This window comes from Muntiacus reevesi, chromosome X (assembly GCF_963930625.1).
Source record: "Muntiacus reevesi chromosome X, mMunRee1.1, whole genome shotgun sequence".
NCBI classification, from domain to species: Eukaryota; Metazoa; Chordata; class Mammalia; order Artiodactyla; family Cervidae; genus Muntiacus; species Muntiacus reevesi.
The window spans coordinates 95,484,182-95,506,901 of NC_089271.1; the positions used below are offsets into that span (position 1 = coordinate 95,484,182).

General features: G+C 49.5%; 1 protein-coding gene and 1 pseudogene across 1 annotated transcript; both read left to right on the top strand.

Moving 5' to 3' along the window:
- The first annotated feature begins 1,252 nt into the window (after positions 1–1,252).
- Positions 1,253–22,720, top strand: part of LOC136154590 (melanoma-associated antigen 8-like) — a 42,482-nt pseudogene continuing 21,014 nt past the window's right edge.
- On the top strand, positions 10,013–11,483 carry LOC136153193 (heat shock transcription factor, X-linked member 3-like). Its single transcript, XM_065914795.1, has 2 exons — positions 10,013–10,498; positions 10,890–11,483. The coding sequence occupies exons 1-2, from the start codon at positions 10,013–10,015 to the stop codon at positions 11,481–11,483; spliced, it is 1,080 nt and encodes a 359-aa protein (XP_065770867.1).

The following is a 22,720-nucleotide window of genomic DNA, read 5'->3' on the forward strand; positions in this document are numbered from 1 at the left end:
AGTCCATCCTAAATGAGATCAGCCCTGGGTGTTCATTGGAAGGACTGATGCTGAAGCTGAAACTCCAATACTTTGGCCACCTCATGCAAAGAGTTGACTCATTGGAAAAGACCCTTATGCTGGGAGGGATTGGGGGCAGGAGGAGAAGGGGACGACAGAGGATGAGATGGTTGGATGGCATCACCGACTCAATGGATATGAGTTTGAATCAACTCAGGAGTTGGTGATGGACAGATACCTGCTGCTGTTAACCCTCTTCAGCTGAAACGTCTTTTCTACAAAAGGTTTCTGAAACCTGCTGCCTGGTGCGGGACCCCCATGAGAAGGTGTGTGGTTTTCTGTGCTCCCCCATTCTCATGGATGCCGCAGCCCCCCATCAAGCATATGTGCCATCAGGCTGTGTTGGGACTACAGTCTTCTCTAAAGGATCAAGGAGGCCCCCTCCATTGAGAACAAGGGGATCCAGTCACCCCTGAACAGAGGGTCCATAGAAAACAACTTCACACCTACTGGGACTCCTGGGGACCCTAGGCTGGCCTGTCAAATTAACCCTCTCACCCGGCTTCCTCAGTGAACACAGGGAATCAGAGGCTTGGTCTGTTGACAAGTTTCCTGTGGACAGAGGAAGGGGCCCACATCCTGCAGAAACCCCAGGTGAGGAACAAAATAGACTGAGGGTTCCCAGGGAATGCATGTGTGGCTCACCTGACAGCCCTGGGTGACCATGGGGTGTGACATCCAGTTGTGACATCGCTGATCATGCTGGGACAGGAGAAGTAAGGGCCTGGGTCACAGAGCTCGAGTTCAAGTCAGATGTGTGAAGGAGCCCAGGCATGCTAGGAGTCAAGGTCCCCCTGAGGGGGACTCTGGGACCCTAGAACATACACCTGGTCACTGCTTTTAACCCTGGACAACACCGGCAGGGTTGTGGGAATCAGCCCCCGAACCCTGGTTTCCCTCTTGGGTGTCCTGGCTCGAGAGGGCCTGGGTCTCTAAGGGAAGCAAAATCAGGTGGACAGAGGGCAGTGCCCAGACTAGCTGAGAGTCAAGGCGAAGAGCACAGGGAAGGCTGAGTGACTCCCAGGACATCATCTCAGCCCATGGCATCCTCAGCCACTAAGAAGCCCTGGGCTTGGTGCCCTGATAGAATGTCCACAGCTTCCTCCAGGGGCCTCAGGGCAGTGAGTCCCTTGGTGTGAGGGTCTTGTCTCTGCTGAGGACTTTGACATCCCAGGACCTTCCAGGGCTCAGGATGAAGACCCAGAGGGAGAACACAGGTGACCCTATAGTTCTACAACTCTGCTGCCAGCCCTGGGCATCCAGGGCGGTGGAATGAGCACTTCACAGGGTGTCCTGACTTCCACATCAGGGTCAGAGAGACTGGGATCTTAATATAAGGGGTGGGATCCTTATCCTAAGGACCTGCAGAGGGAAGGGTGCAGGTCCTCTAAGAAGTCAAAGGGAGTACACTGTCAGAGCCCTCAGGGCACCCTGTATCCCAATGAGGGGACCTCACAGATCCCCACCCCTACATTTGACCCTGGGAGGTCACGGGTGTGGAATTAGCACTCTAGGCCAAATGTCAGTTTCTGACATCTGGGTCTCAGAGAGACTGCGGACCTGGATAGAGGCACGAGGCCACAACTGGGGTTAGGAGAGAGTCCCAGGTCCTGCCTGGAGACAAGCTAAGGTCCTGGGGGAGGACTGAGGGGACCCCAGAGATTCCCACCCTGTCATCTGCCCTGGGAGACCCAGGAGTGAGAAGAGAACACTAGGCCTGTCCTGACTTCCTGACATCCGGGTCTCAGAGAGACTGGGGCCCTGGTGGGAGGAGCTGGGCCTCAGATGTGGAGAGGACGGAGCCCAGGTCCTAGCAGGAGTCAAGGTGAGGACCCTGAGGGGGGACTGTGGGGAGCGAGACTCCAGAACACAGAGGACCCTGGTAGTCTTTGGGTGGGGCAATCTCGTGCAGCATTTCCTGACATCCAGGTCTCAGGGAGACTGGGGATCTCGTGAGAGTGGTAGTGCCTCAAAATGGTGAATGGGAGAATCACTTGTCCTGCCTGAAGCCCAGGTTCCACGTGAGGAAAGACTGAGGCTGTTAGACCCCAAGGCAGGTAGGGATCCTGGCCCTTGTGGTGGGTCTTGGAGGCCCCAGAGTGGGGTGAGCTGTTTATCCGTTCTGGCTTAGGAGCCTCGAGATGTGCGGTGATAGGGCGGAGGGTGGAGGCATCAGATCTGCAGAGGATGGACACCCAAGACCCCGAGGCAGGACTGAGCAGACCCCCAACTCTGTGGGCAGTGTTAGGAGGCCAGGTGGGACGTGAGGAGGAGATGATGATCGAGCATTTCCCCAGCCTAGGACCTGCAGGAGGCCTTGGGCAGGTCTGACCACATGTAGGGCCCCTCAGTACTTTCTGAACATACTCAGGTCTTGTTCTCAGTTACCCTGCAGGTCCCCAAAGGGGAGGGTCCAGGCCAGGCCAGGGGAAAGGGGGCACTACAAGGGAGCCCCGAAAAGACCACCCACTGAAAACTGTGGGGGCCTCACAGAATTCACCCCTCCCACCAGCTCAGAAGGCCCAAGTCTGCACCACAGTCTACCCCCGAGGTGCTCCTCCATTTCTTTCACAGGGGCTCCAGGAACCAAGAGGCGAAGGCAGAGGACTGAGGTCCAAGTCCACGGGTCAGAGAACAGAGGAGGTTCAGGCTGTGCCTGGAGTCAAGGTGAGTTGGTTCCCCTGAGTGTGTACCAGGGACTCCCCATCCCAGAACAGAGGGGACACCACAAGAACCTAATCCCCCACCATGTCAGCCCCGAAATCTCAAGCTGTGTTGGCTTCACCCTGGGGAGACACCTCACGTCCTCCTTCGGTTAGCCAGGGGTCAGGCCGCTGAGGATGAGCTCCTTTTTGAGGTCCGAGAGCGCCCCTCGAAAGGAGACCTATAAGTGGCCCAAGTCAGACTGCCCAGGGTGGGTTTCTCAGCCGAGGCCACTCACAATCCCCCTCTCCCACAGGCCCGGGGTCCCCATCTGTCCCCCTTCCTCATTCCTGTCTGCAGTTCAACCCGGTCATCCTGCCTGGGGTGCATGAGCTCCGCCAGGCTGAGAGAGTCTTTCCTGATCCAAGGAAGAATGAGGGTCTGATGGAGGCACAGTTCTTTTGGGGTGAGGTGGAGGAGGAGGAGTTGGAGAAGGAGGAGGTTGAGCAGGTGAAGGAAGGAAATGCAGCTTCCTTTTCCTCCTCTCTCCTGGTCTGGGGCACCCTGGAGGAGGTGGCTGCTGCTGCAACAGCCAGTCTCCCCCAGAGCCCTCTGGGTGTCTGCCCCTCTCCCACTGCCATGGCTGCCACTCTGGGGAGCCAATATGAAGACTATGAATTCATCAGGCAAGATGAAGTGCCAAGCACCTTGCATGACCAGGAAGATACCAGATCTTCCCTCCAAGATGCACTATGGGTGAAGAAGAATGAGCTGGGGCAATTCCTGCTCAGCAGGTATCTTGCCAAGGAGCCAATCACAGAGGCAGAAGTGCTGAATAGTGTCCTCAAAGATTACCAGGACCACTTCCTGGCGGTCCTTGATCAAGCCTCAGAGTACCTGCAACTGGTCTTTGGTTTGGAGGTGAAGGAGGTGGGCCCCAGTGAGCACACCTATATCCTGGTCCCCGCCCTGGGCCTCACCCTCAATGACATGCTGAGGGAAGGGCAGAGGTTGCTCATGGCTGGCATCCTGGTGGTGATCCTCTGCTTGATCGCTGTGGAGGACAACTGAGCCCCTGAGGAGCAGGTCTGTGGAGCACTCAGCAAGATGGAGGTGTGTCCTGGTAGGGAGCACTTTATCTATGGTGAGCCCAGGGAGCTGCTGACCCATGTGTAGGTGTGAGGGGTCCCTGGAGTGTACCGGCAGGTGCCTGATTGCGACCCTCCTCGCTACAAGTTCCTGTGGGGTCCCTGGGCCTATGTGGAGACCAGCAAGTTCAAAGTCCTGGATTATCTGGACAGAGTCAGTTGAAGGTGCCCCAGATACTTTCAGCCCCTCTGCAGAGGCTGTGAGGGAAGAGGAAGGGGGACTCTGAGCCAGAGCAGCAACCAGGCTCCTTCCAGGCCCACGTCCAGCAGCTTGTCCTGAGGGACAGGAAGGGAGGCTGATCCTTCCCTCCGTGACTGAAGAGGGAGTGGGCAGCCTTCTCAGCAGTGAGGGTCTGGGCCCGATGGGGAAACCCGGTGTGTGGCATCTTCGTGTTCCTGTTCTCTACAATGACATGGAGACTCATGTCTGTTTGCTTTAGGAATTTCTCACATGTTACTCCTTTTTATGGAAGACAATGCATTCCAGAATCTAACTATGTCATTGATGCTGATCACACTGTGTTTGTACTTATCCAGTTCAAGAACAAAAGTTTTCTTGTTTGCCATAGGACCCAGCAATCCCACTGCTGGGCATACACACTGGGGAAACCAGAATTGAAAGAGACACGTGTACCCGTGTTCATCATGGCACTGTTTATGATAGCCAGGACATGGAAGCAACCTAGATGTCCAACAGCAGATGAATGGATAAGAAAGCTGTGGTACATATACACAATGGAATATTACTCAGCCATTAAAAAGGATACATTTGAACAGTTCCAGTGAGGTGGATGAAACTGGAGACTATTATACAGAGTGAAGTAAGCCAGAAACAAAAACACCAATCCAGTATACTAACACATATATATGGAATTTAGAAAGATGGTAATGAGAGAATCCTTTCCTGGGCAGGTTGATAAGAAGTCTAGGGGTCCCAAAGGAAAGAGGGGTCTGGAATTCTCAAGGAGGAAGAAATGACAAACTTTTTTATCCCTCTACATTCCATAGGATTATATAACACTAATGTATCCTGCTTGAGGACAGTCTCTGGAAAAAGCCTTCTAGCTAATCCTGTTACCTTAAGGTGTGAATTATGGGAGTTAGGTCTAGTGAGGTTTTAAAACTTCCTGACATTCTTTTGATTCACTGTAATAACTAATTAAAGAGTATAAATTCCATTGCTAACACTAGCAAGTGGGTACTCTTTCTTCCCCCTTCTGATGTCTATGTCAGAAGCTTTCTCTATCCCTTTTATGCTTTAATAAACTCTATTGCACAAAAGCTCTGAGCAATCCAACATCATCGCTGGCCCTGGATTGAAATCTTCTCCAGAGGCCAAGAATCCAGGCGTCTTTCCCTGGGTTCAGCAACAACCTTTCAGTAGTGATAATCCTGTATGCGAGACAGAAAAAGAGACACAGATGTATAGAACAGTCTTTTGGACTCTGTGGGAGAGGGCGAGGGCAGGATAATATGGGAGAATGGCACTGAAACATGTAAATTATCATGTGTGAAACGAATCACCAGTCCAGGCTTGTTGCATGAGACAGGGTACTCAAGGCTGGTGCACTGGGATGACCCAGAGGGATGGGATGGGGAGGGAGATGGGAGGGTGTTCAGGATGGGGGACACATGTACACCCACGGCGGATTCAAGTCAATGTATGGCAAAACCAATACAATATTGTAAAGTAAAATAAATAATCAAATTAAAAAAAAAAGTTTTCCTGTTTGGTAAAACGGACTGGGAACGCTTTCATTTTATTTCATGGTCCTGCACAAGATAATATGGAATTAGAATTAGAGCAATTTTGGAAATGTGAATTTATTTAGCAGTGATATAATTCATGGAAGAATTAGAAAATAAAAAGTAATAGTAGTGAATTATTGCTTCTTATACTTTTTATGTGTCATTTTGTACAGCTAAGGGATCTTGGTTTATTTGCATTTTCGTGGGTTATCAGTGGAAGTAGCAGTTAATCTGAGTCAAGCAGCCCCCTCCTTACTGACTCATTTATTCCAAAGACTTTTATGGAGCCTCTGCTCCATGAAATGCCCTGTGTTAGCAGTGGGGACACTGGGAGAAGCAGGACACCCCCACACCTAGAGTGATGGTCTAGGAGCCACAGTCACATGAGGTGCATCGTGGGAGTGAGCGGAAATTGGACATTGCTATAAGGTGTCCTTTTGGATCTCGGATAAACCCCAGAGAAGTCTCTCTCTGCTGCAGGATGGAAGGGGTCCTGGCTCTTGTCACATTGCTGCTGACTACAGGGACAGAGTAGGTGTTTTCTACCCCATATCTGCTAGAAATCCTGCAGAACTGCTGTCACACTCCGTTGAAGTGATGCCCAGAAATCCATCCTCTCTTTCCTGGTACCAGGGACCCAGAACTCAAGGTGTCAACTAGCTTTTAATTATCTTCATTGTAAAGGACATTGTAATCAAAGACTCAACATTTATTGACAATGCAATAATGAAAAAAAAAAAAAAAAAAAAGGAGTTTGAATGGAAGGCCAGCTGGGAGACAGGCAAAGAGTGGTTCTTTCTGCTGTTTTCTGGACCAGCTTGAGTCCTGCAGGAACACTGCTCCACACCCAAACTTCACAGGTCCTCTAACTGGAAATGGGCCTGTCCAGGTAGCCCATACAATGAAGAATTTGCTTGCATTGTGGGAGACGCGGGTTCAATCCCTGGGTCAGGAAGATCCCCCTGGAGAAGAGTATGGCAACACACTCGAGTATTCTTGCCTGGAGAATTCCATGGACAGAGGAGCCTGGCAAGCTACTGTCAATGGAGTTGCAGAGTCAGACATAATTGAGCAAGTAACACTATGGTCCACTGTGGCCTAACTAGAAAAGTTTCTTAGTTTTATTTATGAAACATCTTGTTTGGTTAATTAGGAATTCCACATCCTATTGAGGTGAATATTCTCTGACCCACCCTTGACAACAAAACAGCCAACCCCATTCAGTGGAGAGTGGAGGAGTGTCTGGGGACAACAGTGTGAGAAATTCCTGTCCTGTCATCACAGGACCAATAGCTCCCCAGCCCTGCGAGCTCTGGCTCATCCCCCACACGCATCCTACAGCCCAACACACAGGGCTCCTCACACCCGCTCGCCTCCCAGATGAAGAACTGAGGCCACGGGGCTTGGGCTTCTTCCCAAGACCACGTGCTAGTGAGGGCCAGGGTTGGCTCAGAGCCTTGGTCTCAATTCCTCTGGAGCCCCCACCCTTCCTGCCCACCCCAGGCCATGGCCCGACTTTCTGCCTTCTCACACCTTCCTCTTCTCAGTGCTACATGATGTCTCTGAGGTGAAAGACAGGAGGCCTGTGTAAGAAAGGGGACAAGGAGAATCAGAAGCACTGTGGGGTTGCTCTGTGATTTGCTGAGAACTGATTCTGCCAGGGACTGGCATCTCTATCCAGTCCCAGTGTCTCCCACATGAAGGTGATGCCCTGTCCCTGCTGCTCCCATGGGGCCTCCTGCTCAACTGAACCTGCAAGACTGACCAGCTCCTCACTGAGTGGGAGGATGGAGGACCTGACTGTATGGTTTCAGTGGTCACTGGGATAAGGCCCGTACAGGAGCCTCCTCTGATATGGGAGGGAAGGGAACAGAGGCAGATCCCTGAGGTTCCAGGTCTCCCCAACCACAGCGAGGGAGGGGAGCAGCTGGAGGTCTTCTGGTCTGGGGAAACGAGGGCAGGGACACACAGCACATGGGCAGGAGAGTGAGGCTGAGAAAGGCAGGTCTTTGGCATCATGGTGTTGGAGAAGACGGTTGAGAGTCCCTTGGACTGCAAGGAGATCCAACCAGTCCATCCTGAAGGAGATAAGTCCTGGGTGTTCATTGGAAGGACTGATCCTGAAGCTGATTCTCCAGTACTTTGGCCATCTCATGCGAAGAGTTGACTTGTTGGAAAAGACCCTGATGCTGGGAGGGATTGGGGGCAGGAGGAGAAGGGGACGGCAAAGGATGAGATGGCTGGATGGCATCACCGACTTGATGGGCATGAGTTTGAGTAAACTCCGGGAGTTTGTGGTGGACAGGAAGGCCTGGCGTGCTGCAATTCATGGGGTCGCAAACAGTCGGACACGACAGAGTGACTGAACTGAACTGAACTGGGCATCATGAGGGCTTATGTGTGCACTACACAAGTGTCTGAGCCATGGCTGACAAAGACTCCCTTGGTGCCACACAAACCCACTGCCAGGGCCCGGGTGGTGCCTGGAGGAGTGGGATCAAAAAGCCAGCTCCATCAAGATCCAGTGGGCGAGGAGGGATCCCGAGCATGGAGGGAGCAAGAAAGGCCACCTAGCCAGGCTGCCTGCAGATGCCATGACCTTCTATTCCCTTTGGAGGAGTCACCAGGGGCCCTCACCGACACTCACAGCCTCCAGAGTCATGTCCCAGTCAGAGGAACTGAAGAAAGGCTAGGGGAAGTCCAAGTTGAAGCCTGGAGCTCATCCAGTCCTTAGGCAGAAAGGCCCCTGGGAGATTTTCTTCCATATCCTCTTAGATCTCCCCTTTAAGACACCAGGGACTGGCCCTCACAAAGGGAAAGTGACCCTGCTACTGGCAGTGTCCTAGGGTCCTTGAAAATGGGCCTTTCCAAGGTGCCAGTCTGTATCCTACATGGTGATTTTCAAGAACAGTGGCCCCGAAGTCCCAGAGAACACGCATCTCCAAACCCACTGCTCTACTGTTTATGTGCAGTGAAGACTGGTGATTCTCACTTGGGTTTCATCCAGTCCCACACCCAGGCTCTCATCCTTTTTCAAATACAGTTAGACGGGGGTTTCCTTTGGTCACATCTAGCTCAACAAGTCAGACATGTCCCTGGGAGTGAGTGTGTGTAAAGGAGGGCCCTTGAAAAGCGCCTAACCCATAAGCCAACAAAATCATTTCATGGACCTGCCATCTGGGTAACCGAGAACAGGTCCAGAGTGGAGGTTAGGAGAGGGACAGAGGCGGGGAAGATCAGAGCTGGCCTTGAACAGGACCAGTGAAGTGCTTGTTTTCAACACAACAGGCTGTACCTTGAGCCCCCAATCAAGTACTTCAAAGGTTAGTTATCCAAATAGACTCAAGTTGGACGTGGGCAGCCAGGACTGCAGGTAGCAGAAGCCCAAGAACCCCACTGACAAAAGGAAACAGGGCTTTCAAAGCAGCCACCAAGGAGTCTGAATCTGGGGCTCTGGGGAGGGGAAAAGCACATGCAGGTGTTCCCAAAGTGAACGCTCTAGGGCCACCAGAGTGGTGTTTATGGAAAAATTGGAAACTGAAGACAACAGCGTGTGATCTGCAGTGGGATGCCTTCTGGGGGTGGGCAGACCTCGGGAGACTGCAAGCTCAGTGGACTCCTGGTTTACCGTCCCACACAGCATCCTGGGGATTCTGTGTCTCAGGTGCTTGGGGACAGTCAAGTGGAATATGAGGTCGCTCGCACTGTGCTTGAGCACAGCCCTACTCTGGGGAGAGCTCGACCTGGGGGTCGGTGGGGGCAGGACAACAGGACTCTGACTTTGGGGCCAACTGAGCGGGACTGACCAACCAGCAGCAGTCAGCTGGAAGACAATAAAGCCAGAAGAGGGGAAAGGATGGAGGGGCCACCAACTCAGGCAAGGCCAATCAGTCTGCTACAGACCCCATCTTCTGGGAGGGACAGTCACCAAGGTCCCATCTGACCCCTGGGTTCTCCCTTGGTGTTTGTAGACCCAGGACTTGCCATGGCCTGGCCCTTCAGCAGAAGCCAGCCACAGGTCTGCACATTGTTAGGGCAGTGGAGCCAGGGGTGTATTTGTCAACACATCCAGGGCCTGGCCCCCTGAAACAAGGCACCTGGCAGCAGATGGGAGCCTTTGCAGGCAACCTGAAACAAACTTTTCTGTACTTTCAGACAAGAGACAAGCTGGGGATCCCATCTCCATCCCCATGCCCCCTCCCCCACACTGGGCCAGGGCTGCCTCTCCACATCACCTCTGTGACATCATGAAACAATAAGGAAGCTGACCCCCTAATTGGCTGCCTGTCCCATGACTAAGATTCTAGAATCTCCAGACAGTATTTATGGAGCACCCCGACCCTGGTCTGAGGCCTGTTTGCCCTGAGCATTCACTGCTTGTGTAGATAATGCTCCTGAGCTCGATTGATTCAATGGCTAGTCAGAGTTCCCATGAGGCACAGGCAGCGCTACTGGCCCCATCAACTGATGGGGAGCCCTCAGCAGGGGACCCCCGTGATTCCTCCCCAGATCCAAATGTGGATTCAGGGGAGGCTTTGGAAAAGCAGGGTGACCAACCTGAGAGCCCAGATCCAGGCCTCCATGACAATCTGCCCCCACAGGTCCCGAACCCAGAAATGGCCAACGAGAATGAGAAAAACGCCAGCTTTGGGCTGTCCTTCCCCAGGAAGCTCTGGAGGATCGTGGAGGATGCGACCTTCACCTCTGTGCACTGGAATGATAAGGGAGACATGGTTGTCATCGAGGCAGATCTCTTCCAGATGGAGGTCCTCCAGCGCAGAGGCGTCAATCAGATCTGCGAGACAGACAGCATAAAGAGCTTCATTCGTGAACTGAACCTGTACGGGTTCAGAAAAATTCGCTCCTCAGGTCACTCTGAAAGAAGAAAGAAGTTGATGGTAATGTAGAATGCCCTTCTGGGGAGACTAGACTAGATGAGCTGAGGGCTGATGGGTTTCATTTCCCAGGAGAATGTTGTTCTCATGAGAGAGTGGTTAAGGAAAGAGGAGAACGCAGGGTCTGTCGTGTCCCGCCACCACCCCCCCTTAGGATCTTTGGTGGTGACGCCAGATCCTGAGGGGCCACTTGATGTCAGGGAGGGTCGGGAACACCTCAAGCAAGGATGGCCCCGGGGGAGCTCTAGGGAGTGACATTCCAGAACCTCATAACCTGCCAGGAATGAAGAGACCTTTTCTCCATACACATGCACGACCCGATGGTTGTGGGGAGAGTGCGGCAAGGAAGGGCTCTTCTCCCCTCTCATGGCTAAAGTGATTCATTTCCTTTCAGATCTATCGCAACTCCAATTTTCAGAGAGACAAGCCTCTACTCCTGCAGAACATACAGAGGAAAGGCAACCCCAGAACAACTTCTCAACCTGCCACTGGAACAACAGAGACCCCAAAGAGAAAGAAGCGAGTGATGGCAACCAGACACTCTCCCCGGCTCCACCACAACGAGTTCACCCAAGAGGTTGGCAACAAAGTCCAGAAGGGAATGCCCACTGCTTGCAGAACCCCCAGCCAGTGCTCATTTGTGTTTTCTGACCTTTGGTCTATGGGTAGTGTAGCCAGCCAGGTTGGGGGAAACCATCTCCCCAGTGAGCAGGGTGGCCCCAGTGGAGAAAGTCCATCCAACAGTGCCACATCTGTGTCCCCAGCTACTGCTGGAAGGGACAGTCCAGGGGAACTGCCTGAGAGCCCCCCAGTGTACCCAGATTACGAATCGGTGATGACTTTGTACAACACTTGTTACTCCATCCTGATGGCAGGCCTTTTAGTCATGGCCCCAGATGAGGCCCCTGAGTCAGAGGAGGAGCAGGGAGATTCCTCAGATCATAAGTGCACCCTCTGTGAGCAGGCCAAGAAAAAGCCCAATCCCTGAGCTGCCAGATCCCTAGGAACACTCAAAAGCACTCTCTTGTAATCAAAAATAGATTTCTGGCTCTAATAATGTAAAGCAAAACTCGACTGGAGTAAATAAACAATCAAGTGAGAACTGCAAACCTGTGTTCTTTCTATCTGCCCTTTGTATTCACACATGGCACAGGGTGAGCCAGATGAGGCTGGACGCCCATGCACCAGACAGGATCCAGTTCAGTCCCCATGGTCTCTTTTCATCTGAAACAGCAGCATTTCACAGGCTCATCCAAGGGTCTGACCCATGAGCTGAGCGCTGAGGTGAACCCAGGTTGGACTGGTTCCTGGGCCTTTCCTGTCACTCAGTAGATGGCCCAGCTGGGCTCCTGACCTTGGGGGTGTCACCTTCCATGTGTCATGCACCCTGCAGCAGAAGGGGCTCCTCCTGGGTATCCTGATGATGCCACAAGTTTCTGATCATCAGCTGAGCATCCCAGCTCCTGATCCAGGCCCCCCCTCCAGAGGCTGACTGGAAGGCAGGATCACCCCACCCGCCAAGGGCTTTGCAAACATATTACCCCAAACCCAAAGACAAGTGCAAGGTTTCAACAAGGTGAACACCAGCCATTGTCGCTCTGCCCTCACAGCTATACTTAGGAGCCTGTCTTTGGACATGAGGCGGCCAGGCACTGCCTCCAACACACACACTTTGACAGCCAAGGGACACTTTACAATAGACAAGGGTCATGTGCAAGGATAAACCGTGGCCTGTTTCTGGGCCTGCAGGCCTCTCTGCCTGCCAGTGCACAGCCCTGTCCCCAGCCTTACCCTGTCACCCCTGGGACACTGTTCCAATATCAGGGAGATTGGACCAGAACAGAGAGGGAAAAACATTAACCAGTTTCCTAACAACACATTTCTCTCAACCACACAGACCCAGCAGGGCCAAAACGAGTGGCAACGCCATCATTTCATAAAGGTCAAAGTCCCAGAGTCTTTTGCTGAGTTCAGAGCAGCATCCTGTGAGGGGAGTCCCTGCCCCTGGCCCCGCACCAAGTGGACACCACAGCATGGGGCTGATTCAGACAGAATCAGATGGGCAAGTCCAGAGTGCGGCAGTAACTGCATGGTATCAGCATGTGCTGGTCTCTTGGTCACTTTCCTCTCGAGAGTCCAGTCTGGACGGGCCTCCTGCCCAAAGAGGATCAGGTGCTCAGAGATGTCCACCTGGAAGGTGTCTCCCCTCCCACCTGCCCGCTGGGATGGGCTGCAACAGCCAGAGGGATTTGGCGAGCAGTCATATTACTTCTCTTGCAGGTCGGGTAGCAGGCCTTGATTCTCCAGCTCCTCCACCTGGTCAGGATCTAGGGTTTGGGGACACAGCAAAGTGCCCCCAATGACCACGAGACCTGTGTGCAAAGACAGGACACAGAATGAGAACAAGGTCATTCAAAGTTTCACCTGCTTGAGACTAACACCATATCATGGAGGGAACCCGAGGTGAACTGGGTCCTCTGGCTGAGCATTTTCGAGGGGCTCACCTCAGCAAAGAGAACTCGGGGTGAGGCCAAGTGAGGGAGGGTGAGAAATGAAAGGGAGAGGACTGGTGCTCCACGAACCCACCAGGCCATAGGCAGCTCTCAGTCTGCCTACTGCAGGCCGCGAGGACAGAGCAGGAGGGCCCCAGCAGGGGCCCACAGACATCAGGTCCCTAAGGGATTTACCAGCAGACAGGTGTTGCTGTGCAGCCTCACCCCTGGGAGTCAGGGGACTTGCTGCAGGCAGTGGGGGTGTGGAACCAAGCTAGGTGCTTTCCTGCCTCTCATGGTCTCTGCCAGGCACACTAACACGTGTGGGGACACACAGAGACAAGTGCCATGTGCAGAGCTGGTTGTGCCCATGGCTCAGAGCACGAACAGGGACTGAGGCCCAGAGAGGTAGTAGGCACTTCGGGCCTCAGCCCCACCTACCCCACCAACTGGTTCAATAGAAAACAAACAAGCACAACCCAGCTGGGATCTAGGGCAGCATCACGGCCATATAGGCAGCGCGGGGCAGGGTGTCACTTGCCCACGATCACTCCACAGCCGAACTTGTCCCTGTCCTGCAGCAAGGCCTGGGTCTGGGCGGGGCTCATCCCCAGCCTCTGCTCCAGCATCTCCCACCAGGCTGAGTCTTCAGAGTCCCAGTGTGCGATGTGGATAGCCAGGGCACAGTGGCAGTGGCCACATAGCACGGGCCACCCCCACGTTTCCAGGGTCTTGACACCATTTAAGACAATACCCACATAAGGCTTTCCAAAGGACAGACAGCTGAACTTCATCCCCCAGGACTCCCAGGGCCTCATGTGTGGTTGCAGAAACACAGAACCACAAAGGCCGAAAGCCTGACATAATGATCTCCAAGTTCACAGTCCTGGTCTGGACCTCAGCCCCACGTGCCTAAGCAACCTCCAAGCCTGCTGACACAGAATGTGGAGGGTCAGAGAGGGCTGACTCCTTCCATCCATCTCCAAGTGGTCCACTGATAGGGGGTTGCTGATCAAGAGGACCCATTTATCACATGAAGTCCACGGCCTGGTGGGTTCCTGGACCACCAGCCCTCTCCCTTTCACTTTGCTCCCTCCCTCACTTGTCCTTGCCCTGAATTCTGCCATAAGAGTGGTATCATCTGCATATCTTGGGTTATTGATATTTCTCCAAGCAATCTTGATTACATCTCATGCATCACCCAGCCCAGCATTTCACATGATGTACTCTGCATGTAAGTTAAATAAGCCAGGTGACCACATACAGCTTTGATATACTCCTTTTCCAAATTTGAACCAGTCCGTTGTTCCATGTTGAGGTCTATCTGTTGCTTCTTGACCTGCAAACAGGTTTCTTGGGAGGCAAGGAAGGTGGTCTGGTATTGCCATCTCTTTAAGAATGTTCCACAGTTTGTTGTGACCCACATAATCAAAGGGTTTATAACATGGAAAAAGTAAATGTTTTTTCTGAAATTGTCTTGCTTCTTCTATGATCCAACAGATGTTGGCCATTTGAACTCTTGTTCTTCTGCTTTTTCTGAGTCCAGCTTTTACATCTGGAAGTTCCTGGTTCACATGCTCTTGAAGCCTAACTTGAAGGATTTTGAACATTTTGAGCATTACCTTGCTAGCACATGAAATGAGCACAATTGTGCAGTAGTTTGAACACTCTTTGGCATGGCCCTTCTTTGGGATTGGAATGAAAACTGACCTTTTCCAGTCCTGTAACCACTGCTGAGTTTTCCAAATTTGCTGGCTTTGCAGCACTTTAACAGCATCATCTTTTAAGATTTAAATAACTCAGCTGGAACTCTATCACCTCCACTAGCTTTGTTTGTAGTGATGATTCCTAAGGCCCACTTGACTTTGAATTCCAGGATGTCTGACTCTAGGTGAGTGATCACAGTGTCATGATTATCTGGGTCATGAAGACCTTTTTTGTATAAGTCTTCTGTGTATTCTTGCCACCTCTTCTTAATCTCTTCTGCTTCTGTTAGGTCCTTACCATTCCTGCATTTCATGTTTTAATACAATAGAGCTAGGATTTACTGAAACGCAAGGCTGATTTTATTGCAGGTGATCCTCACATCTTGAACTGAGATACCAAGGAACTCATGAAAGGTCTCTTCCAAATAAAGACAGCAGTTAAAGTTCCACCTATTCATTTTTTGCCTGTAATTGTTTGCTTGAGCCACACTTCTTTCATTCTTAACAGAAATTTTATAAATCTAAGTGATTAATATGCCTATTACTGTCTGTCATAGGCTGAATTGTGTGCCTCCCTCCAACTTAGCATGTTGAGGCCCTAACCCAACACTTCAGGATGTGCTTCTGCTTGAATATAGGGACTTTAAAAAGGTAATTAACATTGAATGAGGTCATATGAGTGAGCCCTAATTCTTCTGACTGTGGTCCTTATAAGAAGAGGAAGTTTGGAGAAATAAAGGGACACAGGGTTCGGCATGTACAAGGAAGTTACCATCTGAAGATTCAGGATGGAGACCACCATCTACAAGCCGAGGAGAGAGGCTTCAGGAGAGACCTGACCTGCTGACACCTTTATCTTGGACTTCCAGTCTTCAAAACTGTCAGAAAATGAATTTCTGGGGGCTTTCCTGGTAGCTCAGTAGTACAGAACCTGCCTGTTAATGCAGAAGACTCAGGTTCGATCCCTGATCTGAGAAGATCCCACATACTGAGAAGCAACTACCCCATGCACCACTACTGTTGATTCTGTGCTCTGGAACCCGTGGGCTGAAGCAGTTGTAGGCTGTGTGCCCTAGAACCCGTGCTCTGCAACAAGAGAAGCCACCACATGAGAAGCTTGTGCACTACAACTAGAGAGTAACTGCCACTTGCCACAACTAAAGAAAAGACTGTGCAGCAACAAAGACCCAGCACAGTCAAAATCAATTTCAAAAATTATTTTTAACAACAGAATTTCTGTTTTGCATGCTACCCAGTCTGTGACACTTTGTTCTGGGCAGCCCTAGCAAACTAATACCTGCTTCTTCCTTTGTACCTTTGCCTGTTCCTAGTGATGGAACTCCAGGAGAATTGGATCTGCTTGAAGGAAATGCGAGAAAAATATCTTTTGGGAGAAACAACATGTTTGCCTAAAAGCTCTGTCTCCTGGCCTAATATTTTGGAGACTTCCTGAGGAAGACTTGTGTGGCAGATCCTGCTCGCGTCCCGTCTGCCTTGTGGCTGCAGCATACACCAACCAGACACTACACTGCCAGCATCTCGTCAGTGGCTCAGAAGTTTTTTTCCTCGTGCCTGAAACCTACTTTGTCAGTGCTCAGGGCAGACTGAAAATGTCAGGGAATTGATGCTTTATGACCCATAGGAACTGGAGTATAAATACCCCAGGTCCTTCATCCTCAAACACGGTAACTCATATAACTCTCCATAGGCTTACAGAGTTTTCCTGCAGTATTAAGCTCCCTTAATCTTTCTTGAAATGCACCTTTTCTTGGCTCCCTTCCTACCTCTATGGAAGCTCTCCATGCTTCCTCTGCAAAGCACATCTCCAAAGGAAACTACTTGCTCTAGAATTCTTATTTTCAGGTGTGATTCTGGGGGACCCAGAACTAGGTCCACCTGCCTTCTGTGTGTGCATATGAAACATCCATATTTAAAGATGCTGCTGTGGTTTCTAATTTAACAAGAGGATACACTGCTTTGGGGCTTTCCTGGTGGTTCGACAGGAAAGAATCTGACTGTCAACGTAGGAGACTCTGTTCAGTCCCGAGGTCAGAAAGATCCTCTGAAAAAGGAAATAGCAACCCACTCCAGTATTCTTGCCTGGAGAATTCCATGGACACAGGAGCCTGGTGGGCTATAGTCCATGGGGTCACAAAAATCAGACATGACTTAGTGACTTAACAACAACATTGCATCTAATTCTTTCTGTGGTAAGGTGATAAGTGGTTCAGTGGCTGGTGAATCCTGGAGCCTCTCTTTGCAGGAAAGAGTGTTCTAAAGTCCTGCCTTGTGGAAATGCCTTTGTGTCAAATCCACTATGCTGCATTTTTTTCTTCTATAAACACCAAAGCCCAATCTTTTCAGTAGTTATTGGCTTTTTTGGGAAAACTTTTGAAATGGAAGGATAATCGCTTTACAGAATTTTGCAGTTTTCTGTCATACATCAACAAAAATCAGCCATAGGTACACCCATGTCCCTTCCCTCCTGACCTCCCTCCAATCTCCCTCCTCATCCTACTCTTCAGTCTGTCTCAGATCCCCTGTTTGAGTTCCCTGAGTCATACAGAAAATTCCCATTGGCTATCTATTTTACATATGGTCTTGTAAATTTCTATGCTACTCTCTCCATACATCTCACCTTCTCCCTCCTCCCCTCCCCCCGTGTCCTTTTTGGCTTTGCTGAGCCTGCATTCTTTTATCACATCTCCGTGATGGGTAGGTGTGTCTGCATCAGGGTGTAGTGGTTATAATAGTAACTTGTCTTGTGCCCGAGCTGCATGTTTCCTTATGGGGCTGGTCTAATATCTGCTGTGAAGTTTTCATGGTCCATGGGGGTGCAGCTGGGGAAGTTGCTTCTATACAGGAGTCCAAGTGACTATGAGAGAAACAGACTTCTGAGGAACAATGCAAGCTGCCCTGGGTGTGAAGTAAAGCTTCTGCTAAGCCCACTGACCTCAAACCCTTTCTCGTTGCTCTCAGGCTGGTGTTGAGCATGTCAGAGGTTGAGGTCCTCTCAGTGACTACTCAGAACAATGCTAAGGATGTTCCACATTGAGTAATGTTCAACCTTCTAGGCTCCCTCACCCCCCTGAAAACTGTTTACAGCCAGGCCCACAGTTCTTGAATGAGGAGTCCTGGGACAAGCCCGTGGATGAATGTGTTAGCCAGGCCTCACTGCATGTAACCTCTGCAGCTGGTTTCCTGACAGGATCATTTGTCTTTGCCCCAAGAGGAAAGATTTTGTCCCAGAAGCTATTTCTCCATCGCATCTCTTATGAATCTTTTGCTATTAGCAAATTAATCCTAAGAAGTATTTCTGGCTTAAGGGATTTATGTGAGTGAGCCAGGGTCTACCACCATAGTGTTTAATCACCTTCATTGCCCTGTGATCTTCAGCTCACAGCCAAAGGCTAGAACCACAGGTTTAAAGGGTCATGGGCATCTCATTCCATGATCCCTGCCAACTTATTTACATTTTTCTCATTGACTGGTAAAAAGTAAATAGTAAAAGTGAATATTAACATCTACAGTTTAGGACTCAGTGAACTAAAATGGACTGGAATGGGTGAATTTAACTCAGATGACCATTATATCTACTATTGTGGGCAAGAATCCCTTGGAAGAAATGGAGTAGCTATCATAGTCAACAAAAGAGTCCAAAATGCAGTAATTGGATGCAATCTAAATAAAACAGTAGAGTTATCTCTGTTCTTTTCCAAGGCAAACCATTCAATGTCACAGTAATCTAAGTCTATGCCCCGGCCAGTAAGGCTGAAGAAGCTGAAGTTGAACGGTTCTATGAAGACCTACAAGACCTTCTAGAACTAACACCCCAAAAATATGTCCTTTTTATTATAGGGGACTGGAATGCAAAAGCAGGAAGTCAAGAAATACATGTAGTAATCGGTAAATTTGACTTCGATGTACAGAATGAAGCAGGACAAAAGCTAATAGAGTTTTGTCAAGAGAACACACTGGTCATAGCAAACACCTTCATCCAACAACACAAGAAAAGACTCTACACATGGACATCACCAAGATGGTCAACACCGAAATCAGATTGATTATATTCTTTGCAGCCAAAGATGGAGAAACTCTATACAGTCAGTACAAAACAAGACAGGGAGCTGACTTTGGCTCAGATCATGAATACTTACTGTCAAACTCAGACTTAAATTGAAGAAAGTAGGGAAAACCACTACACCATTCAGGTATGACCTAAATCAAATCCCTAGCGATGATACTGTGGAAGTGAGAAATAGTTCAAGGGATTAGATCTGATAGACAAAGTGCCTGACGAACATGGACGGAGGTTTGTGATGCTGTACAGGAGAAAGGGATCAAGAACATCCCCAAGAAACAGAAATGTTAAAAAGCAAAATGGCTGTTTGAGGAGGCCTTGCAAATCACTCTGAAAAGAAGAGAAGTAAAAAGAAAAGGATAAGAGTTCCAAAGAATAGCAAGGAGAGAGAAGAAAGCCGTCCTCAGCGATCATTGCAAAGAAAAAGAGGAAAATAGCAGAATGGGAAAGACTAGAGATCTCTTTAAGAAAATTAGAGATACCAAGGAAACATTTCATGCAAAGATGGGTTCGATAAAGGACAGAAATGGTATGGACCTAACAGAAGCAGAAGATATTAAGAAGAGGTGGCAAGGATACACAGAAGAGCTGTACAAAAAAGATCTTCATGGCCCAGATAATCACGATGGTGTGACCACTCACCTAGAGCCAGACATCCTGGAATGTGAAATCATTTGGGCCTTAGAAAGCATCACTATGAACAAAGCTAGTGGAGGTGATGGAATATCAGTTGAGTTATTTCAAATCCTGAAAGATGATGCTGTGAAGGTGCTGCACTCAATATGCCAGCAAATCTGGAAAACTCAGCAATGGCCACAGAATTGGAAAAGGTCAGTTTTCACTTTAGTACCAAAGAAAGGCAATGCCAAAGAATGCTCAAACTACCGCACAATTGCACTCATCTCACATGCTACTAACGTAATGATCAAAATTCTCCAAGCCAGGTTTCAGCAATATGTGAACCGCGAACTTCCAGATGTTCAAGCTGGTTATAGAAAAGGTAGAGGAACCAGAGATCAAATTGCCACCATCCCCTGGATCATCGAAAAAGCAAGAGAGTTCCAGAAAAACATTTATTGCTGCTTTATTGACTATGTCAGAGCCTTCGACTGTGTGGATCACAATAAACTGGAAAATTCTGAAAGAGAGAGGAATACCAGACCACCTGACCTGCCTCTTGAGAAACCTGTATGCAGGTCAGGAAACAACAGTTAGAACTGGACATGGACCAACCAACTGGTTGAAAATAGGAAAAGGATTACGTCAAGTTTGTATATTGCCACCCTGATTATTTAACTTCTATGCAGAGTACATCATGAGAAATGCTGGGCTGGAAGAAGCACAAGCTGAAATCAAGATTGCTGGGAGAAATATCAATACCCTCAGATATGCAGATGACACCACCCTTATGGGAGAAAGAGAAGAAGGACTAAAGAGGCTCTTGATGAAAGTGAAAGAGAAGAGTGAAAATGTCGGCTTAAAGCTCAACATTCAGAAAACTAAGATCATGGCATCTGGTCCCATCACTTCATGGGAAATAGATGGGGAAACAGTGGAAACAGTGTCAGACTGTATTTTTGGGGGCTTCAAAATCCCTGCAGATGGTGATTGCAGTCATGAAATTAAAAGATGCTTACTCCTTGAAAGGGAAGTTATGACCAAACTAGACAACATATTAAAAAGCACAGACATTACTCTGCCAACAAAGGTCCATCTAGTCAAGGCTATGGTTTTTCCAGTGGTCATGTATGGATGTGAGAGTTGGACTGTGATGAAAGTTGAGCACTGAAAAATTGATGCTTTTGAACTGTGGTGTTGGGGAAGACTCTTGAGAGTCCCTCGGACTGCAAGGAGATCCAACCAGTCCATCCTAAAGGAGATCAGTCCTGGGTGTTCATTGGAAGGACTGATGCCAAAGCTGAACCTCGAGCACTTTAGCCACCTCATGTGAAGAGCTGACTCATTAGAGAAGAGGATGACCCTGGGAGGGAGTGGGGGCAGGAGGAGAAGGGGACGACAGAGGATGAGATGGCTGGATGGTATCACTGACTCGATGGACATGAGTTTGTGTAAACTCTGGGAGTTGGTGATGTACAGGGAGGCATGGCATGCTGCGGTTCATGGGGTCGCAAAGAGTCAGAGACGACTGAGTGACTGAAGTGAACTGAAAAGTGATTGGGAACTCTTCTATTGTGTTTTCTGGTCCTGAACATGATACAATGGAATTGGAATTAGAACTGTTTTGAAAACGCGAACTTACTTAGCAATAGTGTTGAATGGAGAAGAATTAGAGGATAAAAGTAATTGTAAAAAGGAAAAAAAAAGTAATTGTAGTGAATTCATGCTTTTTCCTTCCTGTGTGTCACTCCCCGTAACTATCTCTGTTTATTCAATTTTCCTGGGTTATTAAAGAAAGTATCAGACAATCTGAGTCCCCTGCTCACTGGCTCATTTCTTCCAAAGATCTTTATGGAGACTCTGCTCCATGATATGCTCTATGTTAGCAGTGGGGACACTGTAGAAGCAGGACACGCCCACATTGAGAGCGATGGTCTAGGAGCTGCAGTCACATGAGGTTTGTCTTGGGGGTGAGTGGAATCTCTGAAATGGATTAATGCTGTGAGGTGTCCTTTTGCTTCTTGGATAAACCCCAGAGAGATCTCTTTCTGAGACAGGAAGGAAGGGGTCCCGGCTCTTGTCGCATACCTGTTGACCACAAGGATGAAATAGGTTTTTTCTACCCTCCATCTGCTAGGAATCCTAGAGAAATGTGAATCTTGCTCTTTTATATATGGCCCTGTATTCCCTGTGCAGGCACTCCTCTCTCTGCTCTGGGAAGCTGATTACCAAGTACATTTGAAATGACAGTTTATTTGGTCATCTGGGCTTTATTATTTTCACTTGTGAGCATGGTCTAGCTTTCATATGGACGAAATGAGTGAAGAGAAGCTGCAAGAGTGGACAAGACCTACTGTTAGACTAGAATCCTGGGATCTTTGAGTGAGCTGTGCCCAGCTGGGAAAGACACTGCTCCCCACCCCAAGCACACACAAACATCCAATCTGAATAATATGTCCTCCAGGAGGAAAACACAGAACAGCAGGTTTCAGTGGTTTTTTATTCCATTTCCAATTGAGCTGCCAATTCTCTGAGATGTCTTGAAGACAAAACAATTTCCAGAGGAGAGAGGGACAGAGTCTGAAATCCGAATAACATGAGAAATAAGTACTAGCCAGTAAAGATGCAACATCAACCAGCGTCCCCAGGTTCAGGCAGGTTCAGAAGTGTGGAGGCAGTAGAGACTCACAAGTTAAGGCTGTGCCTGGCATCACAAAGCAGGAGCGAGTCCGGGCCTAAGGAAGTAGTGAGGTCACTGCAGTGGGGGTGCAGATAGGTGCAGGGGGCTGAAGGGGCAGCTCTCCCTGTTGAGTGTCAGAGAACAATGGGAACAGGAGATGTGATTCTGGCCACGTATGTGGCCCCTGCTACATAGTCAATGGACACTTGGAAATGGTGGAGAATTTCAAGACCCATGTGACCTGCTCAAACTCTCCTCCCCAAAACCAAGGAGATTTTTAACCACTGTTCATTGTTGAGCATCTGCTAGGCAGTGTGGAATTGAGAGATGTCAGGAGCTCCACCACCTTTTGTCTTTCTCTCTCCCTGCACACATGGGGTCATGAGCCTGCCAGGCCTCTTCACTTAGGATGGATCGTGTGGTGACCCATGGCCAGTGAATTTTGAGAAGAAAAATATTTGTTTTGAAGGGACACAGGCACAGGGGGGTTAATCCTCAAGCCAGGACAACACACAGACACAGACCACTTGGAGTGTGGTTCCTCTCCAAGAGACTAAAGTTCTGCACCTCTGACCCTTGAGAGAGGTTGCCCCACAACGAGCTGGCTTAAGGAATTCTCCCCACCGCTGAGCTGCACTGTCAGCCCCC